Here is a 21,297-nt window from a genome sequence, read left to right as displayed (position 1 = left end):
TGCCTATCAAAATAACAACAGCATTCTTCAGTGAGCTAGAACAAACCATCCTAAAATTTGTGTGGAAACAGAAAAGACTCCGAATAGCCAAAGCAGTCTTGAAAGAGAAAACCAAAGCTTGGGGCATTATAATCCCAGACTTCAAGGTGTATTACGAAGCTGTAATGATCAAGACAGTATGGTACTGGCACAAGAACAGACACTCAGATCAGTGAAACACAATAGAGAACCTAGAAATTGACCCACAAACATATGGCCCACTAATCTTTGACAAAGCAAGAAAGAATATCAAATGGATAAAGACAGTCTCTTCAGCAAGTGGTGCTGGGAAAACTGGACAGCAACATGCAGAAAAGTGAACCTGGACCACTTTCTTACACCATACACAAAGATAAACTCAAAATGGATGAAAGACCTAAACGTGAGACCAGAAGCCATTAAAATCATCAAGGAGAAAGCAGGCAAAAACCTCTTTGACCTTTGCCACAGCAACTTCTTACTCAACACATCTCCAGAGGCAGGGGAAACCAAAGCCAAAATGAACTATTGAGACCTCATCAAAATAAAAAGCTTCTGCACAGCAAAGGAAACAATCAACAAAACTAACAGTCAGCCAAGGAAATGGGAAAAGATATTTGCAAATAACATATTGGATATAGGGCTAGTATCAAAAATCCATAAAGAACTCACCAAACTTCAAACCCAAAAAACAAATAACCCAGTGAAGAAATGGGCAGAAGACATGAATAGACACTTCTCCAAAGAGGACATCTGGATGGACACAAAGAAAGATGCTCAACGTCACTCATCATTAGGGAAATACAAATCAAAACCATACTGAAATACCACCTCACACCGGTCAGAGTGGCTAAAATTAACAACTCAGGAAACAATGGATTCTGGTGCAGATGTGGAAAAATGGGAACCCTCTTGCACTGTTGGTGGGAATGCAAACTGGTGCAGCCTCTCTGGAAAACAGTGTGGAAGTTCCTCAAAAAATTAAAAATAGAATTACCCTGTGACCCAGCAATAGCACTGCTAGGAATTTACCCAAGGGATACAGGAGTGCTGATGTATAGGAGCACGTGTACTCCAATGCTTATGGCAGCGCTCTCAACAATAGCCAAATTACGGAAAGAGCCCAAATGTCCATCAACTGATAAATGGATGAAGAAGATGTGGGGGGGGGTGTGTGTGTATGTGTGTGTGTGTATGTGTGTGTAATAGAGTATTACTCGACGATCAAATAGAATAAAATCTTGTCATTTGCAACTATGTGGATGTAACTGGAGGGTATTATGCTAAGCAAAATTAATCAGTCAGAGAAAGACAAATACATGACTTCACTCATGTGAAGTAGGTCATACATGATGATGGCCTTAAAGATTCCACCTAAATGACTTTGCAATAATTGACAAACAGAAGACAGTTACCTCCCACAAACATACTACAAATATATATACATACTATATACATGCTTACCACACAGACACAGACATAGACACTGACACATACATATCTGTTTTGGGGAAAAATAATTAAGGTGATTGTTGAACTGTTAAACAATTTTATTGTGGATGCTTGTAACCTTTATAGGACATGCAAGATAAAAAAGTGTAAAATATATCAGTAAGCATATAAAATTTCAGCAATCTTTTGGACCAGCAATTGATTTGCAAGAGAGACTAGAACAGACATGTCTTGGGATACACAGTTTACAGATTGAATCACAAAGCAATTTCCCAAGTGAGTTTCTTCATATAAAGATAAAAATATCTTTACACTTAAAAAGTATGAAGTATACTACATTTTCAGTTATATACACAGTTTAAAAGTAAAACTATGTCCATGCCAGTGTCTGTTTTAAATGCAAAACTTAAACATAGGTAACAAGTTGATAATTAAAGTGTCAGGAAAACTAGAAGAGATGAAAAAATCAAGCAGAGTTCCAATGGGTGCATGAAAATAAAAATAAAAGCATATAACTGAAGGTTAAAAATAATGTCCCCAAGGGCAGGATCTTAATATGAGCAGGAGGAATAAAAAGCTTTTAGATGTACCAGGCAGCTTTATTTATGACTCAGGTTTACAGGTGAATTTCCTCAGTTTGAGTTCAGAAGAATTTGAATTTATTCCAGCAAAATTACTTCAATCGTTTATTACTGCCTCCTCCCCATCTTCTTTCTGAGCAAAGTGATGCTTGGATTAGGTCCAAAGCTCCTGGCAGGGGGAGGGGCTGTGTGTCACAGCATAACAGATAGTTACAAGTGCTTTACTTTGAAGGGGTCACATTTGCAACAACTCTGACAGTCTTGCACAATGGCCTCCATTTTATGAGCCCTTCCCCAGAGGCCTGCTGATCAGCTGAAAAGGGAACACAATGTTCAGCCACTAAACCACCCCAGTGATGGATTAGTTTGGAGTCAGGAAAGCGTGATTATTCTTGAAAATAAACGAAGCTGAATAGACATGCTGACCTCATTCAGCTGATGAGAGGCAGGGAAAGTTGGCTTCCACTCCTGCCAGCCCAGAGAGGGCTCAGTCCCACTTGTCCACCTTAATTCATTTCATGGGGTTGATGTGGACCAAACTCAATATGGATAAAGATGCTGCATAATCAAATGCAGACATGAACTTCATCCAACTCTGTTTCTGAAGGTCAGAAACAAGCATGGAGAACTAGGTAATGGATTTTCTAATTTTGGTCTTCAGGGAGGCTGCTAACCTAATGAAAGTTTATTAATTGGACCCTATTTGGAAAGGAAAATGTGAAGAAGGCACTTAGGTCTCATTATCTATATGACAAATATTCAGGCACAGAAAGTATCACAGGTTAAAATTTCAAGAAGTGTAAGGCATTAGTTGGAACATGTGAATGTAGATTATGTTTTCTAACTTGATAAAGATCACTCGATCCAACCTGGATCCTTAAAGTGAATGGCAGCAATCTACTAACACTTCAGATGGTGGGGAAAGAGTTTGTTTAAAACCGGCCCACATACCTGTACACTCAATGGCCATAGCCTGTAATTCTTCCCTTACCATAAAATGATCAACATTTTAGAATAGGCACTTGAGGTTGTTCTTTTTTTTTCTCCTCAGTTCTTCATATTTATCTCAAATTACCTTTCAACAATAGGTCCATGTCTCAGCCAATAAAACAATGATCCACATGCAAATAAGAATGTAAGGAAAAACTTTAAATGGGCTTAAAAAATTGAGACCACCAAAAAATAGATGAAATAGCTCAAAAGAAACAAATAATAGTTATGAAAACTGAGTGATTTCTTTGTTCTGAACCAAGAAAACTCATTCATATACTGTTGCTGTACTAGCAACTTGAAACTTGAAATTGGCACCAAGAAAATTAAATGGAAAAAAAAGAATCAGGTATACTTCTATCCTTAAAATGTCATTTATATTTCTTTCTGCATGTTGATGCGAATATTGCTGAATATTTTGCCAACAGCCTCAAAGAACGGGTCACAGAAGGTGTGGACGTAGATGGAATAGACACGGCTGATGCACTGAATCTCAATCAGGAAACTCTTAATGCACGGTACAACTGCCCAGATGTGCAGGAAAGAAAGAATGGCAAAGTAAATGCCCCAGATGAGCGCCATTGGGATGCCAAAGAGGGCAGACAGCAAGCGGTAAAACCAGTATTTTGTCACAGTGAAGGTGGTGAAGCTGGCCTTCCAGATGCCATCAAAACTGTGTGTTCCTTCTGGTTCTGCAATCACGTCTTCAAAATCAATCTAAAAGAAAGAAGTGACACAATGTGAGCTTATAGTAGAAGAAAAGAAAAGCAACCACTATTGAGTATCCATAAATATATATTAGCTTTTATGTACAGGCTCTGTGTGAGATGTTCAAAGGCACCCAGAAGTGATTAGCATCACTTGGAACTTGTTGGAGGAAACACAGATATTTGGGCCCCACCTTATTGCATTTCTGGGGCTGGAATTCAGGAGAACTTGTAACATGTTCTCTAGCTATTTCTTTAAAATTCCTCCATTTAAATAAAACTTAGCAACATGGAAAAGTATACAAGGCACACAATAAATGTTAATGACATGACCTAAGCTAACTATACTTCAACACAACTACACACACAGTGTTAAGGGATTAATGCGGAGTTGGTTACTGACTCTTTGAACACTCAACTGATAGAATTTCTTCAAATTAGTTCACTGTGAGCTATGAGGACTCAAGAAGTCTTTGACAGATGGTGGGGCTTGGAAAATAGGATATGATTTGCAGAGGAAGAAGAGACCTGGGAAATGGTGTGAGCGAGACCCCAGGAACAAGGAAGGGGTGATACAGTGGTGAATGTATCGGCAGACAGACTTGCATACATAGTTAGAAAGAGAGGTTGAAGGCAATCTTGACTTTATTTTACCTACAGTGGAGGGTCTGTTGAAGGTACTGGAGCAGGGAAAGAAGTCATAGTCAATGTAGTCATTTATCAAGATGAACTTGACAACAGTGTGCATATTGGAGAAAAGGGACTAAAGGCAGAGACTGTTTGCTATATCCCAAGTTTGAGATGGTAGGGCCCAAACTGGAATAGTGGCCAGGAAAAAGAAGAAAGAAAAGAAAGCAATGAATTTCAGGGATGTTAAAGGAAGACCCCATGGAATTTGGTTACTTCAAGGCTAGGGAGAGAGAAAAACCTAAGATGAGCCCTGAGCTTTGAGATTCTGATTTGCCACAATGACATTAACAGCAAGAAGAAAGTTAGAAAGGAAGGCAGTTAAAACATGCTAAGGGAGATCCATGTTTATTTAAAATATGTAATGTTTTGAATAAAGATAGATGTAAATATCAGTGGTCCACACCAAGAAGTGGTCACTAGGAAGTAATCAAATGATGTTGCAGTCATATAGCACTTAACAGTCAGTAACCAAGTGCTTCTACATTCATCGTCTCCATATGACCTGGGGTTTCAAACCAATCTGAGAAGGTAGGTTGGTATCACTTTACATACGATCCAGAAGTTCAGAGACATGGAGGGGTGCCTGGGTGACTCTGCCAGTTAAATGTCCGACTTCAGTTTAGGTCATGATCTTACGGCTGGTGAGTTGGAGCTCCATGCAGGGCTCTGTGCTGACAGCTCAGAGCCTGGAGCCTGCTTCAGATTCTGTCTCTACCTCTCTCTACCCCTCCCCCACTTGCACACTGTCTCTCTCCCTCTCTCTCTCTCTCTCTCTCTGTCTCTCCCCATCTCTCTCTCTCCCAAATATAAACATTAAAAAAAAAAAAAAAGTTCAGAGATGTGAAGGTGACTTGCTAATGTGAAGCACACAGCAATGGTGGGACCAGAATGCAAACTTCACACCATTCCTAATAGCATTCTCTCCCACAGTACATGTTACCTAAACAATGAATTCCCAGGAGCTTTTATCTCTCTGGAAGGATTTATATAAACTCAACTGAAGCATAGGATTAAAAAAAATTAAGAATAGAACAGTAGGGCAGAGCCAACTAAACTCTTGGCAAAGGCAGGTTTATGAAGGAATCTAATGTAGTTTGAAATTCAGAGAAATTGATGATTGCCAGCAGCAACCCAGGCAAGCTCAGGATTAGGGAATGAGGACTTGGGTGACTCTCTGAAGCTTCTCAGTGCCAAGAAGCCACGTTTGATTCAACACAATACAATTTCTTTTGGAAAAAGTACATGATGCTTACTAGTAGTTAAAGTTTATTTTCTAACATTCTGTTTCTTGATCTATTGTCCAATGTCCTAATAATGTAATATGTAAAAATGGTATGTCCACAGTTATGTAAATGAAGTTAAACAGATTTATTGTTGTTCAAATTTTTTCTTTGATTTAGCTCAAGACTTAGTAGTAAGCATTTACTTGTGTGTTTTAAAAGGTCATGTGAAATAGGTGGCAAGTCAGATCAATCCATGCAATTAATTGTCTACTGTGAGGTTTTGTTCTGACACTGTATTTTCCTAAAGCTATTAAGAATAAAAGCCTATGAGGGCTCCTGGCTGGCTCAGTTGGTTAAGCTGACTTCAGCTCAAGTCATGATCTCATGGTTCGTGGGTTCAAGCCCCATGTCGGTCTCTGCACTGACAACTTAGAGCCTGGAGCCTGCTTTGGAATCTGTGTCTTCCTCTCTCTCCTGCCTCTCCCTTGCTTGTACTCTGCCTCTCTCTAAAATAAATAAACATTAGAAAAATTTTTGAAAGAATAAAAGTCTATGATTTTTCTTCATGTAACTGCAAGATACCCAATAGTTTTGTCTTTTAAAGAAGACCTCCTTTCATAAAAGGATTTTGTGAAGTCGAAATTAATATACTAGAGCAGACATTCTTAATATGGGGTCAAAAGATGGGCAGTGGTAGTCCATGAATGCCCTGAAATAGGAACATACCTTTTAAGTGTACAGTGGGAGAGGGTACCTCACTTTTGTTAAAAATTATAGATAGTCTACTACCAAAGGAGGGCAGGACACACTTTACTGAAGTTGGGTATTCCTACCTCTTTACAGAGCAGACATGAAGCATGGCTGCCTTAATATTCTTTTCCTAAGGAAGAGAGAGTTACTAACATTTGTTGACTGGCTATTATGATCAGAACACTGTTCTCAATTTAAGTCACATCAACACCCAACGTATTATTCCCATTTTACAGGAAAAATGCAAGCTTCAGAAATGTTAATAAACTGTCCAGATAGAAAAAAGGTAGATCTGAGGTTTGAATCTGGTCTGAAAGATACTGACTCTTTCTTCAACACATCACTTTAGAAAAATATTTTTCAAATTTTATCCAAGGCAGATATAGTATTTCATAATTAAAAGGCACATTAACAAAAAAGATAAAATTGCTGAATTTTACAGTTCTGGTAACTGTAAGAATTCCCACAGTATGGTCTCTGAGGACAATGTTAACAATGAGGTTATATACATCATATATACAGTTGGTCTTCAGTGAAGATCTATGGACATATGAATGTGGGTAAGATTCTCGATAATAAGTTTATTTTCTAAACATAACTATAAGTGCTTTTTTTTCAACAAACGTATTGAAAATTCTTAACTGCCAGTGAGCATGATTTATCTTCAAGTGAATTTAGAGCAGGTCTCCAGGAGTGGATAGCAACATGACAAAAGTAACATGTAATATAAATATATTCGATTAGTTGCTACTTTAGTCCTGAAATTTTTAAATGGCTAAAGATTACTAAAAGTATAGCCAATTAGATTCAGCTGAGAAAAAGAAGAAAGCAAGGCAGGTAAAGGAAACACACTGGAGCCAGAAGTAAAGCTTAGTTTCTCTCTACTTCCATTCCTGTAATAATAATAATAGGTTTTTGTGAGGAGCACATGAGATAATTTATTAAGTGCTTAGTATGGGGATAGAACATTAGAATACAGTAAATGCTTATTAAATAATAGTATTAAAAATTCCTTGCTGTGGTTAACTAAGCTTTTTAATTAACAACTATTATTATTATTATTATTATTATTATTGAAACTATCAACCACGAAGCACAAGTGACTCAGAAGAAGTAATTTCTATCTGGAGCCCCTGGGTGGCTCCGTTGGTTAAGCGTCCAACTTCAGCTAAGTTCATGATCTTGTGTTTGTGAGTTCGAGCCCCACATTAGGCTCTGTGCTGCCAACTCGGAGCCTGGAGCTGCTTTAGATTCTGTGTCTCACTCACTCTCTGCCCCTCCCCCACTCACATTCTGTCTCTCTCTCAAAAACAAATAAACATTAAAAAAAGAGAAGTAATTTTCATCTATAATGATCTTCACCACAACCCTCTGAGATGCATGCCATTATTTCCATTTTACAGGTGAGGGTAGTATGGGAGGTTAAGAAATTACTCAAGGTCATACAAATGTTAAGTGGCAAAGCTGGAACTTGTTCAACTTCAAGTGTGAGCTCTTTCTGCTTATGTGTACCTGGGATTACAAGCCCCTCTATAATAGTCTTACTTGCTTGATTTTGATCCAGATAGATATGCTTCTTAAAATATTCACATTTTGATTATTAAAGGAATTACTGTTGATAGTGTTTCCATTTTAAGTTAGGACATCTAGTAACTAGGATGTTTTGCGTTTTTGGTACTGATTGCATTTTCTTGGCCTTGCACAGTATGTTCTCACAAGCCTGGGCACCCAGCCAAGAACTGTCACTCTAATTGGCAGATAAGGAAACTGAGGCACAGAACGATTAAAATGGGCCAGACATTCTTAAAGTCCCAAGTGAATCAGTGGAAAAGCTGCAATTAGAACTCTAACTTCCTGATTCCCAGGCCTGTGTCTAGCCCTGTGCTCTGCACTATATCCCTAGGAATTACATGTCTCTCACTATATTCCTTCTCCATCTACCCCATCCATATCTCTAGGTCTCCTGTAAGTCTCTCATTACATTCTAAGACATTGAGTTGAAAGCTATCTGTATGTAAAGTTAGGAGAAATGTCCTTTTAACATGAAGATTAACATTTTTGTACATCTATCTAGGGTGAAGTAAACAGGAGGGAGTATTTTTAAAAATATCTTCATGGCACATTTTGACATGTATTCACAATGCATTAACCCAATAAAGTTCTGCTAGATAATCAGTAAATCCATACAAGGTCAGTTCACAATTTTCCATTAACCAAAGCATAATTGCATCAGCATTTTCATAGATATTTAAAGCTGAAGGAATCCTAAAAGAAATGGAGTCCAATTTGGGAAATTGACAGCTGAAGCTGTCAGATGACTTAGTCAAGGATACCTTCCCACTTAGTAGCAGACACAAGATTAGAATTTAGGCTTAGGAATTCTCCTGGGCTCCTCTGCTACTGTCTGCTATCACCACATATCACTAGTCAGTCTAGCTGCTACATTCTGTAGCCAGTGCAAGACAGCTAGTCTTGCACCTAAACTTGAACATCATCTTGCTCTCAATAGGCCCTGCAGGTCTATTGTTAAATGAATGATAGCACTTCTCTCTGACAGTCTCCGGTATGTTCACTGTTCACATCCATCATTGGTTGATTTATCCCTCATTAAAACTATCACTCTGGAGTCCCATTTCCTCAGGGACTTACTTACCCCTCTTACATGAAAGTAGGTCTTGCCTCGAGTGGGACTTTATCTGCTCACTTGGGTTTGGAGCAGAAGAGCAATTAGAGATTTCCTTTAAAATAAAAACAAAAACCAAGACTAAGAGGTGCAGGTGCCATTTATTTTCTTAAAATGAGATGCCTCAGATGAGCTTGACCTGCACCTCCAAGAACTGGTTTTCTGTTCTGTAATCTACAGAACAAGTTGTTCTGGCAAGAATCATTATGCTGACTTCAGGATCAAAGGCACAAATGTGTTTCAGTGATATTTCTGTGTCTTAATAAATGCTTTATAAGGAATCAACAGTTTATATCACTAGGTTTTTATAAATGACATTAAATTCCTTTCTGCAACACTGACTTATGATGCTATAATTTCAGAAACATAAGTCAACAAAAATCTAGCAGCAGTCAAGGAAAGCAATCTGTCTCATGTTTTGATCACACTTGACTAATATAATAAATCTAAAAAGATTTCATCTTGTTAAAAGTATGCCATGGCAATATTTTAAAAAATTTAGATGTACACAGGATGAATAAAATACATGGTCATTTTTTTGTCTCAAAATCTGACATTTTATTTCCTAATAAGGATTTTTTAAGAAGGAAACTTTAAGTACATTTAGGATTTCATAAGCAATGAAGCTTGCATATTCTGTTTCTATGGGAAAATACCTTTTTAGACTGCTAGTGAAAATTGTGATTGTATGGAACACATAAATGTCAATACACAAGGTGTTTACAGAAGACTTGTGTTGTCTGCCCAACATCCACAGAATCCTGATTTATTCAGGTATTAGCAATAATTCTTTGATCTCAGAGATGAGTCATGGTTGGTTTAGACTTGGCATGGTAGTGTTAGTCTCCTTGGTGAGAGATTGGTTTAAGGAAGACATGTGGCCCAATTCTGGCTAAGTGAAAGTCTACTGGCTGGGACTTCCAGGAAAGCTTCATCTTCCTTTTGAAAAGACACAGAGGTGTACCATGTGGTCCTTTCCCCTTTTATCCTGCTTAGAATATGATATCTTGCCTTAATATAGGGAGGCATCTTGTGATGATGAAGTGACATGTATATTTTAAAGGTCAAGAGTATAGAAGATGCTGCTTTTGTTATTATCAGCCTATAAAAACAATTCCAGTAGCTGTCCATCTCTAGACTTCCTATGTGACACATATACACACTTATTTTTAAGACACAGCTATTCAGGTTTTCAGTTACCTATAGCAGAAAACACCCCTAAGTGATACAGTAACTAATAGTCTTTTCTGTTGGTTGACATAGTAATTGTATATCTCCACATTTAGAGACCTGAGTTCAATTTCTAACCTCAAAGTATCTTTCTAACACTACTAGACTATTTCCAGAATATGATACTCACCTGTATCAGAAAATACTGGCTTTACATTTACATTTAGTTTCAGTAAAGCACAAATAGGATGATAAATTAATTATGAAAGAGGCAGATTAACATATTATGTGATAAATAGCATCTATGATGGATCCCAGTGATTTCTCCTCCCCTACTTCCTGGCATTCATGCCCTGTGTAATACCCTCCACTTGAGTATGGGCTGGAGTTAGTGATTTGGTTCTAAATAATAAAAACATGGCAAGAGTGATGGGGTGCCACTTCCAAGATTAGGTTACAAAAGAGTGTGGCATCTGTCTTGCTTCCTTTCTTACTCTCTTGGTTGCTTACTCTGTTAGAAGTCAGATGCCAGGTTGTAAGTTGCCCTATGGAGAGGTCTATGTGGAAGGAACTGAAGGAGGATGATGGCCAACAATCACTAGCAACTGAGGCCTATAGTCCAATAGCCTGGGAGGAACTGAATCCTGCTATCAGCCATGTGAGTGAGCTGAGAAGTGGGTCTTCTCCCAGTTGAGCCTAGAGGTAACTTCAGCCCTGATACCTGGATTGCAGCCTGTTAGAGGCCCTGAGCCAGAACCACTTAGCTAAGCCACACTTGGCTTATACACTGCAAGATGATAAATGGTTGTTGTTTTAGGCCACTGAATTTGGGGGTAATTTGTTACACTGCCCTGGATAACTCAAACAATTCCAAAATAAAGTACCTTTATTTTGATTATCATTTATTATTTTATATTTTATTTCTCTTTTATATTCAGTTCTCATACTGATAGAAAATTATAGGGGTGCCTGGGTGGCTCAGTTGGTTAAGTATCCAACTTTGGCTCAGGTCATGATCTCTCAGTTTGTGGGTTCAAGCCCCACATCGGGCTCTATGCTGATAGCTCAGAGCCTGGAGTCTGCTTTGGATTCTGTGTCTCCCTCTCTCCCCCACTCCCCTGTTCATGCTCTCTCTCTCTCTCAAAAATAAATAAACATTAAAAAAAAGAAAATTATATACAATTTATGTATATAAACATGCTAGAATTCAGTCTTGGCACAAAGTTCAGGAATGTATGAAAAGGAAAGAACATTTTCAACTTTCTTCAATGTATGTCAGACAGAATGTTAGAAAAGTTTTAGGCTATTTATGGTTCCATCATTCATTTACCAAAAGTGGCTTGGATTTATAACCAAATGGGCACCAAGACCAAGAGCCAGCTCCACCTACTCCATCTAGAAGGCCCATCACCAAATCTGGAGATACCTCTATCTCTATCTATCTATCTATCTATCTATCTATCTATCTATCTATCTTTTAAGTAGGTTTCATGCCCAGTACCCAGCCCAACATTGAGTATAAACTCACAACCATGATATCAAGACCCAAGCTGAGATCAGGATTCAGATGCTTAACCAACTGAGCCACACAGGTGCCCATGGATTCTTATATTAGTACTTGTGAGTGAACTAGCTCAGGGGTCCCCAATTCCCAGGAGTTTTCAGCATGGGCCATGTAACAAAGGAATTAACTGGAGGAGAGTTCTTGTTAAAATGCAGATGCTCAGGCCCCTCAGATTTTCATTCTCAAATCAGATTCTCTGGTGAGGGGCCTGGGGTAATCTGATTTTTAGCAAGATTTCTCTTCTCTTCTCATGCAAAAGACTAAACCAGAGTTATGCCCTGCCCCTTTGGATTTAGTGATAATTCTTTTGTTCATGCTACTCTTTCCTCTCCATGCCTTGAAGTCCTAGTTTGCTTTCTGCTTCTCTTTGAGAGCTCCTACTAGATGGCATGTGGCATTTGGTGGATAATGAATGGAAATGCTCTTTGAAAAGCTTTTCCTAATTTAATCCTATAAATATGTATTATTGGACAAGGATGAATGACTTATTTATTATGAAAAACACACCAACTGGCAATAGAAATACTGATTTATTTTCATGATTCTAAACCCAGTATAAACAAAAGTATATTAAAAAAATCAAATATGTACTTCTGAAATCCAAATGTATGTACCAAACCCAGACACACAGAAAGGAGGTTTAGACTAACTGCAAGCTCCCTTCACTGTTCTCACATATATTTCCAAAATGTTGAGCAGCCTTTGAAGTCAATGGAATAAATGTGCGTGAATGTGTGGGTGTAGAGAGGGTTGAGAACTAGCACAATTAAATGTTACCAGAATCTAGGAACGTTGCCCTAATGTCCATGTGTTTTCTCAGGGGCAAGGGAAAATACTCATGTGTTCACTAGGCCGAACTGGCACCACTGAGGGAAAAGGCTGCAGTGTTCTTACAGCCTCAACTGGAAATAGGACGCCTGGGTTCTGTTAATGCCTGTGATTACTTGGATTCCCAGAGAGTCCACACAAAGTCCTAGAAAAATGTCAATCTGGGTTGGAATACTGATGTATTTTGGGCTGCCTTGGGGTGGTAGGTACTAGGCAACTTGATCTTGCAGAACAAGGGGTTGCCTCCTGGGGAGGGAAGGAGAGGGTTACATTACTAATCCGGGTTTCAAGCTGGAAGATCGTAAAAGGGGGGGTGTTTGCTCCCTGTGTGAATGAGAGGAGAGGATGTGGGTACAGGGGGAAGAATCTAGAGGAGATCTGTAGTCCCTGACCTGGGACTCCAGCTGGGAACTTTGAGTCTCTCCCTTTGGACTGACCTCCCTCTTATTGCTTTCCAGACATTACAGAGGCCTCTGAATAATGATATTTCACATTAATAGTGTCCTATTTCACTCATCTGCTTCTATTCACAAACTTGTGAAGTTCTAGGTTATCTTCATAATAAGAATGGAAAATAATATTTTATATTCCTACTAAAAGGAGGTAATTTAACTAATAAATGACTGGACGAAACCAGGACTTAAGGGAGGTCTGTGTCTGTTGCATTCAGCTTGGTATCTTCCATGATACCTAGTAATACTATGTCCATATGAATTAGCAAATAAATATTTTTTCAGTAAGTATACTAGTTTAAAGGAGCCACAAATGTCCATTGAGAGGATGTAGGCATATATAATATTTCACTAACCATCATATTATCTCCTATGAATTCTTTGCCTGGTATCACAAGTACACTTTTATTTATCTATTGTCTTTGGTGTCTCATTTTGTTCAAAATGGTTTTATTTACCATAGCCCTATACTGCCATCATCATTTGGATCAAAATGAAGTGGTAATCATTTAGGCGACTTGGGCACCATGGAAAGGGGCAATTCAAGCTCAGAAGTCTTGACCTTTAAGGAAAAAATGATTTAGAAGATGTTGATTAAAGCATATTTTTGCTTGGTTGGGTTTGTCCCAGTGATCTGAATAACTACAATTATGTAAACAGGGGGCATGAACTGAAGTAATGTGAAGAGGGGTCTCCAAGAGAAAGCAAAGATGGAAACAGGAATAGCAGCTGGGCCCACCTCTGCAGGGGATCAGCAGAGCACATCAGTGGGGAATGGTTAAGGTGAAGGAGTGAATTTGTTCTTTTCCCCATGAATTCCTATTGTGTGTGTCTGTGTATGTGTCTGTGTGTGTGTGTCTGTGTGTGTGTGTCCCCAGCTCAGGAAAGTAGACCTACAAGTAATTTGTACCTCAGAATGCTTTTAAGTGATTCTGTTTACTTTCTTAGCAGGAATGTAGGAAGATGTACAGAGAAAGGCAGTGCATTAGGATAGCAGAATCAGTTGACCCTTGAACAACATAGCTTTGAGCTATGTTTTTTTTGCATAAACACAGTACCGTACTGTAAATGTGTTTTCTCTTCTGTATGATTTTCTTAATAACATTTTCTTCTTCTCTAGCTACTTTATTTAGAGGAATGGTACATAATACATATTACGATCAAAATGTGTGTTAATTGTTCATGTTATCAGTAAAGCTTCCAGTCACCAGTAGGCTATTAGTAGTTAAGTTCTGGGGGAGTCAAAAGTTATATATAGATTTTCAGGGACACCTGGATGGCTCAGTCAGGGAAGCATCTGACTCTTGGTTTTGGCTCAGGTCATGATCTCAAGGACTGCGTCGGGCTCTACTCTGACAGCATGGAGCCTGCATGAGACTCTTTCTCCCTCTCTCTCTGCTCCTCCCTGCTCTAGCACAAGCTCTCTCTCTCTCTTGAAATAAATAAATAAATTTTTAAAAAGTTATATACGGATTTTTGACTGCACAGAGTGTTGGCGCTGTTAGCCCCCATATTGTTCAAGGGTCAACTCTATATTCTGAGGCAATACACTTTTACAAAAGCCTTGGAATAGCAATAACTTATGTTATAGAGCACTACATGCCTCACTGGGTTCATGTCACACCCTATATGTGAGGAGCAAGCTGCAAGGCAAAAGTTTTTTTTCCCTATTTTACAGACTAGGAGACTGAGCCTCGGGGAGGCTATCATTGAATTAAATATAAGACTTGTCTCTCAAGATCTTCATTCAATTCTTCCTCCATACCATTCTCCTTAGCCCCATCAAAATTCTCATTGAGTTTATGCAATGCTGCTCATTCAAATGGAGACACATAGGAATTTCTGAATCCACATGCTCAGGTTGCCCTTCCTTGTCTGCACCCATGCTTCTCATCCAAATTGACACAGAATGCCTTTCTGACTCAGCAAATAACTGTTTGTTTCACCAGGACAGGACATATGACCCAAGCCAGAGGATGTGGGTATCCTCCTGCTGTCAAATCTCCATTTTAAGCATCACCCTCAGGGTGCCTGGGTGGCTTAGTCAGTTAAGCAGTCGACTTTGGCTCAGGTCATGATCTCACAGTTCATGGGTTCGAGCCCCGTGTCAGGCTCTGTGCTGACAGCCAGCTCAGAGCCTGGAGCCTGTTTCAGATTCTGTATCTCCCTCTCTCTCTGACCCTCCCCTGTTCATTCTCTCTCTCTCTGAGAAATAAATAAATAAATAAATAAATAAATAAATAAAAGAAATTTAAAATAAAAAATTTAAAAAAAAGCATCACCCTCACTCCCCAGCAGCCAAGCTCCTTTATAGCCAGAACCCTTGGGTCATTTGACTAACCATTGGTCATCAAGGTTCCCATTGGCTTGTCATCTTTCTGTGGCTTTTCCATATTCACCGTAACATTGTATCTTATTCCATTCCTATAGGACCAGTGGTTGTCCAACATTAGTATACTTAAGAAGTTTCTGGGTGATATTTGTTAAAATGTAGATTTCTGAGCTCTGAGATTCTAAATTGGTGGGTTTGAGTGTAGGGTCCAGGTATCTCTACCCCTCCCCCATTTTAATGCAAGAAGTCTGGGGAGGATATGTTGGGAAACAAAAGCTGTCTTAGGCTTTTCCCTACTAAGTCAGAGGATCAGAAAAATCTGACAGTGCTGAGTAGGCATGATAATAGATTAGTTACTGTGTTGCTCCCTACTTTTGAGGGGCAATATTTCCCCCTTCCCTGGTTTATAGCATGATGGATGGATTTGAATCTCAACTCTGCTATGTTATCTTACAGAAGTGACTAAGCTTTTCTGTCTTAGTTTCTCATCTGTAAATTGGAGGTAAAATAGTACTTACTTCATAGGATTGTTCTGTGTACTAAATGACTTAACTTATGAAAAACGTTTGAGACAGTGCCTGGGGTCAATGGTCAGTGCCACATCAGGAGTTTCTGGCCTAGGCATCCCAACCAGGAGAAGTAGGGAAGTGTTAGGGATTTCAGTAACAGTGTTGGGAGAATGGCAGAGATATTTTGGAAAAGGAGAACCTCTTGACATTCCTGAAATCGTTTCAGGCAAGTGAGTGCTTATTTTGCATTCTGCCACCATGCAAACAAGAAGGATTAGGTCATCTCTATAAAGTGAATCAGCTTTCTGGAGTTTATTATAAATATGAGGCACACAGCAACCAAATATACCCTGGGGAAGATGATGCCCCCAGCTGACTGAGCTCCTGGATGTGTCAGAAGGTGGCACCAACACCAAGCAATGGGACTCTCTTTGCTCTAGATTAATTCCTATTTGCCACCTTCTGGTTTTTCATTCATTTGAAAGTAGCCAACAGGTTTCTCCATCTTTTGCTCTTCTTAGGAGGGAGTATGAATTACCCTAGAGTTTGTATTACACTTTAAAATTTTAAGTTAAATTTCTCTGTTTTGATAACAAAGATATACATTCCTGGTTTACACTTGTTGATGCATTGAACTGTGTCCCCCTCAAAAAGATATGTTGAAATCCTACTCCCTAGTATCTCAGAATGTGACTGACCATTTTTGGAGACAAGATCTTTCAGATGTAATTAGAATGAGGTCATACTGGAGTAGGGTGGGCCCTTCATCCAATATGGCTGGCATCCTTATAAGAAGATGGTCATGAGAAGACACAGAGGGAGAAGGCCATATGACTGACTGGAGTTATGTAGCTGCAAGCCAAGGGATGCCAAAGATTGCCAGCAAACCACCAGAAACTTGGAAGAGACAAAGGATTCTCATATAGGTTTCAGGGGGAGCATGACCCTGGTGACATCTTGATTTTGGACATCTAGCCTCCAGAACCATGAGACTATAAACATCTGTTGCTTTAACCAACCCAGTTTTGGATTCTTGTTAAGATGGCCCTGGGAAATGAATATACAGTTTCTTTGAAATTGTTGAAAACTATCCTCCATGATGAGATGATTTCTGGGTTCCAGAATATTTTCATTTTTCCTGGAGTAGGCTGCCCACCTTTCTTCCTGGGAATCCCAGGCAGAAACAATAAACTATATTGAGTGTATGTGCAACCAGCTGACTCTAAGCCTTCTTCAGGAACCTGAACCATCTCTTCTGTCAACATGGCCTCACATATGTATGATCACAAAAAGTGCCTAGCTGCAGATGGTTCAGTACAAATCAGACTGCATATCTTTTGATTCCTTATTTAAATCTTCAGTCTTCTGGTATCGATTTGGTGGCACTTGATGATGTTGAGTGTCACCAAACGAGTGACATGGAACACTGAACAGAGTAAAAATAGGCCTTGCAAGGGCTAGTGATAGGAGCATTGAGACTGAAGCATTGAACTTGAACAGGAAGGAGTAGTACCTTCAGGGACTCTTATGTTAGTCATTCTTGAGGAGAAATAACTTCAGCCCTTGGAAGTGTTGGAAGTCTCTTAGTAGAAAAGTCCTGCATTGTTTAATGCATGGAAATCCTATCCTACCTCCAAACAACATTTATAAGGATTCATCTAGAGGCCTCACTTGCTCACGAAATTCTGTGTTTACCTTTGGGAGTTTGTTATTCTTTAAACTTCTGGGTGTGTCATGAGACAAATATGAATGATTACCACACTAAAGAAAATAAAAGCTCCATTCTAACAAAGACACACGAAACGGAAATGTCTTCACCCCATTTTCAAACTACTCATTGGTCTCCATAGATATTTGTTTGAACCAGAGCTTTTTCAACCCTCTTAACTTCTTTTCAGTTTCTACAATTCACTTCCTGATGGCAGGAGTTATTTCCTACCATTCAGTTAAGTCAAACTAGGGTTACTAATAGCATTCGTCTTACCTCATTGCTGGAATATTTTCCCTTCCAGTGCTTAGAGTCTGTTTATTAAACAAATAGAAAATTAATGAAATAAATCTCTGCAGGTTTGAACATTGCTAGGCAAGTAAGGAAAAGGATCTAAACTAGAGTTCTTGTTAGGTCTAAGCAAGGATAATCACAGCCCATTATGTGGCTCCCAAGACACAGCCCCCAACTTCTACCACAAGGTTTCTCCATCTGAGCAGTGTTGGAATTTTGGGCTGGATAATTCTTTGTTGTTAGGTGAAGGTAGGGGTGCTGTCCTGTGGACTGTAGAATGATTATCAGTATCCTAGTTTTCTACCCAGTAGATGCCAGTAATACCCCCTAAACTGTGATAACTGAAAATAACCCCAGACATTGCCAAATATTCCCTAGTAGGGAGAGCAAAATTATCCCTGGTTGGAAACTACTGCTCTAGAAAAATCAGAATTTGATGTGATGAGCTAGGACCTGAACTTTAGAAATATTTATAGCCTAGAATGCTTGTATATTTATTTCAGGCACTTTTGGTTTATAATACTGTGGCCTTGTGAGTTGATTGACTGATTGATTCAGTTGTTCAATATTTATGAAGCATCTACTTTTGAGGATGGAATAAGTGAAACAAAGAGACACAGCTGGTTATGAGTCATTGAAAAGTGGGCAGTGCAAATAAAATAGAGATGACCTCTGGCTGCTCAAGCTTACTCAGGAATCATTACCAAGGAAGGGTGATGGCTTTCTGTGGTATACCACCTTATTGTTAAGGTAACAGAGGAATTTGCTTTCTTGCTCTTCCCCAAATCAGTAATTATTTGAATTTAGACTGGAATTTTAAGTAATTTCTTTCAGGACAATGGCCAAAGCCCTTCACTGCTTTATGGCCTTACTACCTCCTATTAGTTTTGCTTGGAACACTCCTTCCATCACTCTTCACCTGGCTTGCTCTGAGTTGTCATGTATTAACCTAAATCTTCGTTCTTCCAAGACTTCTTTCTGATTCCCATCCCCTTTTTTACCTGGATGTTTTAGCATCCAGCCTTTCTGACACTTATTTAGTGGTTTGAGTGAGTGAGTGTATGTTTGTGAGAGAGAGAGGGAGAGAGGGCAAAAGCTAGAGATTATTTCTGTTACTAGACTATAACCTCCCCCAAAATACAGTTTGTGTGTGTGTGTGTGTGTGAGAGAGAGAGAGAGAGAGACAGCGAGCAGAGAGAGAGAGAGAGAGAAAGAGCACAAGCAGGGCAGAGGGAGAGGGAGAGAGAGAATCTTAAGCGGTTCCATGCCCAGTGTGGAGCCCGACTCAGGGCTCTATCTCAGGACTGTGAGATTATGACCTGAGCCAAAATCAAGAGTTGGAACTTAACCGACTGAGCCACTCAGGTCCTAGAATATATTAAGACGAAATTAATATTTTCTGAATAAATGAATGGATTAGTTAATGCTGCCATTTGCTTAGCTATATTTTTCTTTTTTATTTACAAGAGCACCAACCAGATAAAATCTCCTTTAGGAAAGAAGTTCTGAATGTGTTATTATTCCATCCAAGGGTTAGTAATTGCATTTATTGATTGCATTAATTTATTCTAACACAGTAATTTTGGTGAATTTTGGTGAAAGAGTGATCAAAGGTGACTAATAACAGCAAAGTCAGATTACTTCAATTTTTGCTTCTCATGAAATTTGGGTTCAAACCTGTGGATTTAGACATAGCTTTGCTTAAGGTGTTGATTAGTTCCTGAAGAATGTTCAGGTGGTCTGGAATTCATGTTTACCTTTGGCATCGTATAGGTTGGGTGCTAAGTGATGGGATTAAAATCATACAGGGCCCTAAATTTGAAACTTTATATGGATCAGAGAGAAATAAACTATAGCTGGCTAATGGGAAAATCTGACTCAAAGTAATAGTGCTTCTGCTCCATAGCTCTTAGTCATCTGATTCTATTGCTCACAGATGGGCTGTTAAAAGAACTTCAGAAATGTGGCCACATAAAATAGGTGAATTTGACAGCTGTCAGCACTCAATGTCTGAGCATTTTTTATGTAGCCAGAATTTTTTAAAGACCATTTCTCTAAAGTTATAAGTAAGGGTGTAATCTGTTAAGTGAATGAAGAAGAATTAACTCATTACAAAAAAGATTACTGAAAGTTTGTAACCTACTTTGGAACTGATTTTCTGATTTTTCTTGGAACACAAGCAGATAGTTTTAAGGCAAGAGCAATAAAAGGGAAGACCACAGAGTTCTGAGCACAGATAAGAAGGGAAAATGAACTCCAGCTCTTTATCTCTTTAGTCCCAAATATTTATTTGTAGTGATTTGCATTCAGCATGCCATCTGTCGTTAGCTCAGCATTTCAGAGATTTAACTGAATCCCACAGCCTGAATATTAAGAATGAGAATGACAATTGTTAAAATCTAGGAGGAAAGTAATGAAAGTAGTATTGATGAGGGGTCTTCCACCATTCTCTCTGAAGGGACTTCATATACCTTTACAGGCTTCCACTCTTATGAATACTGGTCAACTGAATCTCAGAATTTTAGAAATGAAAACAACTTAGGGACCATCTAGTCTCTTCTTGATTGCTATAGGTGAAGAAAGTGCTGTCCAGAGGATCCAAGTGACTTTTCTAAAGCCCAAGGCAACATTTGAGGTCAGTGTCCAAGAAAGGGCTAGAATTCAGATTTCTTCTGAGGCTCAGTGTCCCCATCTGCTCTGAGGAGTGATCGGCATCAGTAAAGCACTTCTTAGTGACTTGAGGTCTCTTCCCTGTGCCAGGCACTGGAGAAATGAAGGAGACCTGCCTGTCCCTAGGTCCGGTGAAGCTTCCTGTGGCCTCTGCACCAGTAGAAGAAAAACCAGTGCATGTTGTTAGCTCCATTCTGAATATGCCTCAGCCATAAACCCATGTAGAAAAAGGGAGATGGGGATGACACTCTAACCAGATGATCTTCCTCTTGAGGAGAATAGAAAGAATGAGCAAAAGAAAAGGGAAACAACAGGACTGGGTTACATAAGTGACGCGAGATTTATCCCACATACAAAGTCTGTCTTATGCAGTTGCTATACTAGAGTTCCAGAAAGTATTTTTTGTAACATGAATTTGAGAGACAGTATCATACTCCAATAAAAATACTAAGGATTCCCCAAAATGAAGACCTTGAGAAGGAATAATTTCCCCATGGTGGCCCTTATGGTCCTGAAAGTTTTATCATGACACATAATTTTATTACCAAGAAAATCAGAGACTCTAAACCAGACTCAAATCTGGCTGTACATTAGCCTCAACTGGAAAGTTTAAAATAAAAACCCCAAAAACAGCAAGAAAAAAACCCAAAATAACAATAGATAGGCCTGGGCCTTA

At 39.0% G+C, this 21,297-nt stretch overlaps 1 protein-coding gene across 2 annotated transcripts in view; it reads right to left on the bottom strand.

Annotated features, from left to right (window-relative positions):
* Positions 1–1,558: 1,558 nt before the first annotated feature.
* CAV1 (caveolin 1) overlaps positions 1,559–21,297 on the bottom strand; it is a 35,747-nt gene continuing 16,008 nt past the window's right edge. For both annotated transcript variants that reach the window (XM_039222052.1, XM_039222053.1), the window contains exon 3: positions 1,559–3,758. In XM_039222052.1, the coding sequence (XP_039077983.1) occupies positions 3,417–3,758 (342 nt within the window). In that variant the 3' untranslated portion in view covers positions 1,559–3,416. The remainder of the gene's footprint in view (positions 3,759–21,297) is intronic.

Source organism: Hyaena hyaena, unplaced genomic scaffold (genome assembly GCF_003009895.1).
Source record: "Hyaena hyaena isolate Hyena2069 unplaced genomic scaffold, ASM300989v1 scaffold_1044, whole genome shotgun sequence".
Taxonomy (NCBI): Eukaryota; Metazoa; Chordata; class Mammalia; order Carnivora; family Hyaenidae; genus Hyaena; species Hyaena hyaena.
Note: the sequence above shows the minus strand (reverse complement) of the source record. Positions and strands in the feature narration are given on the sequence as shown.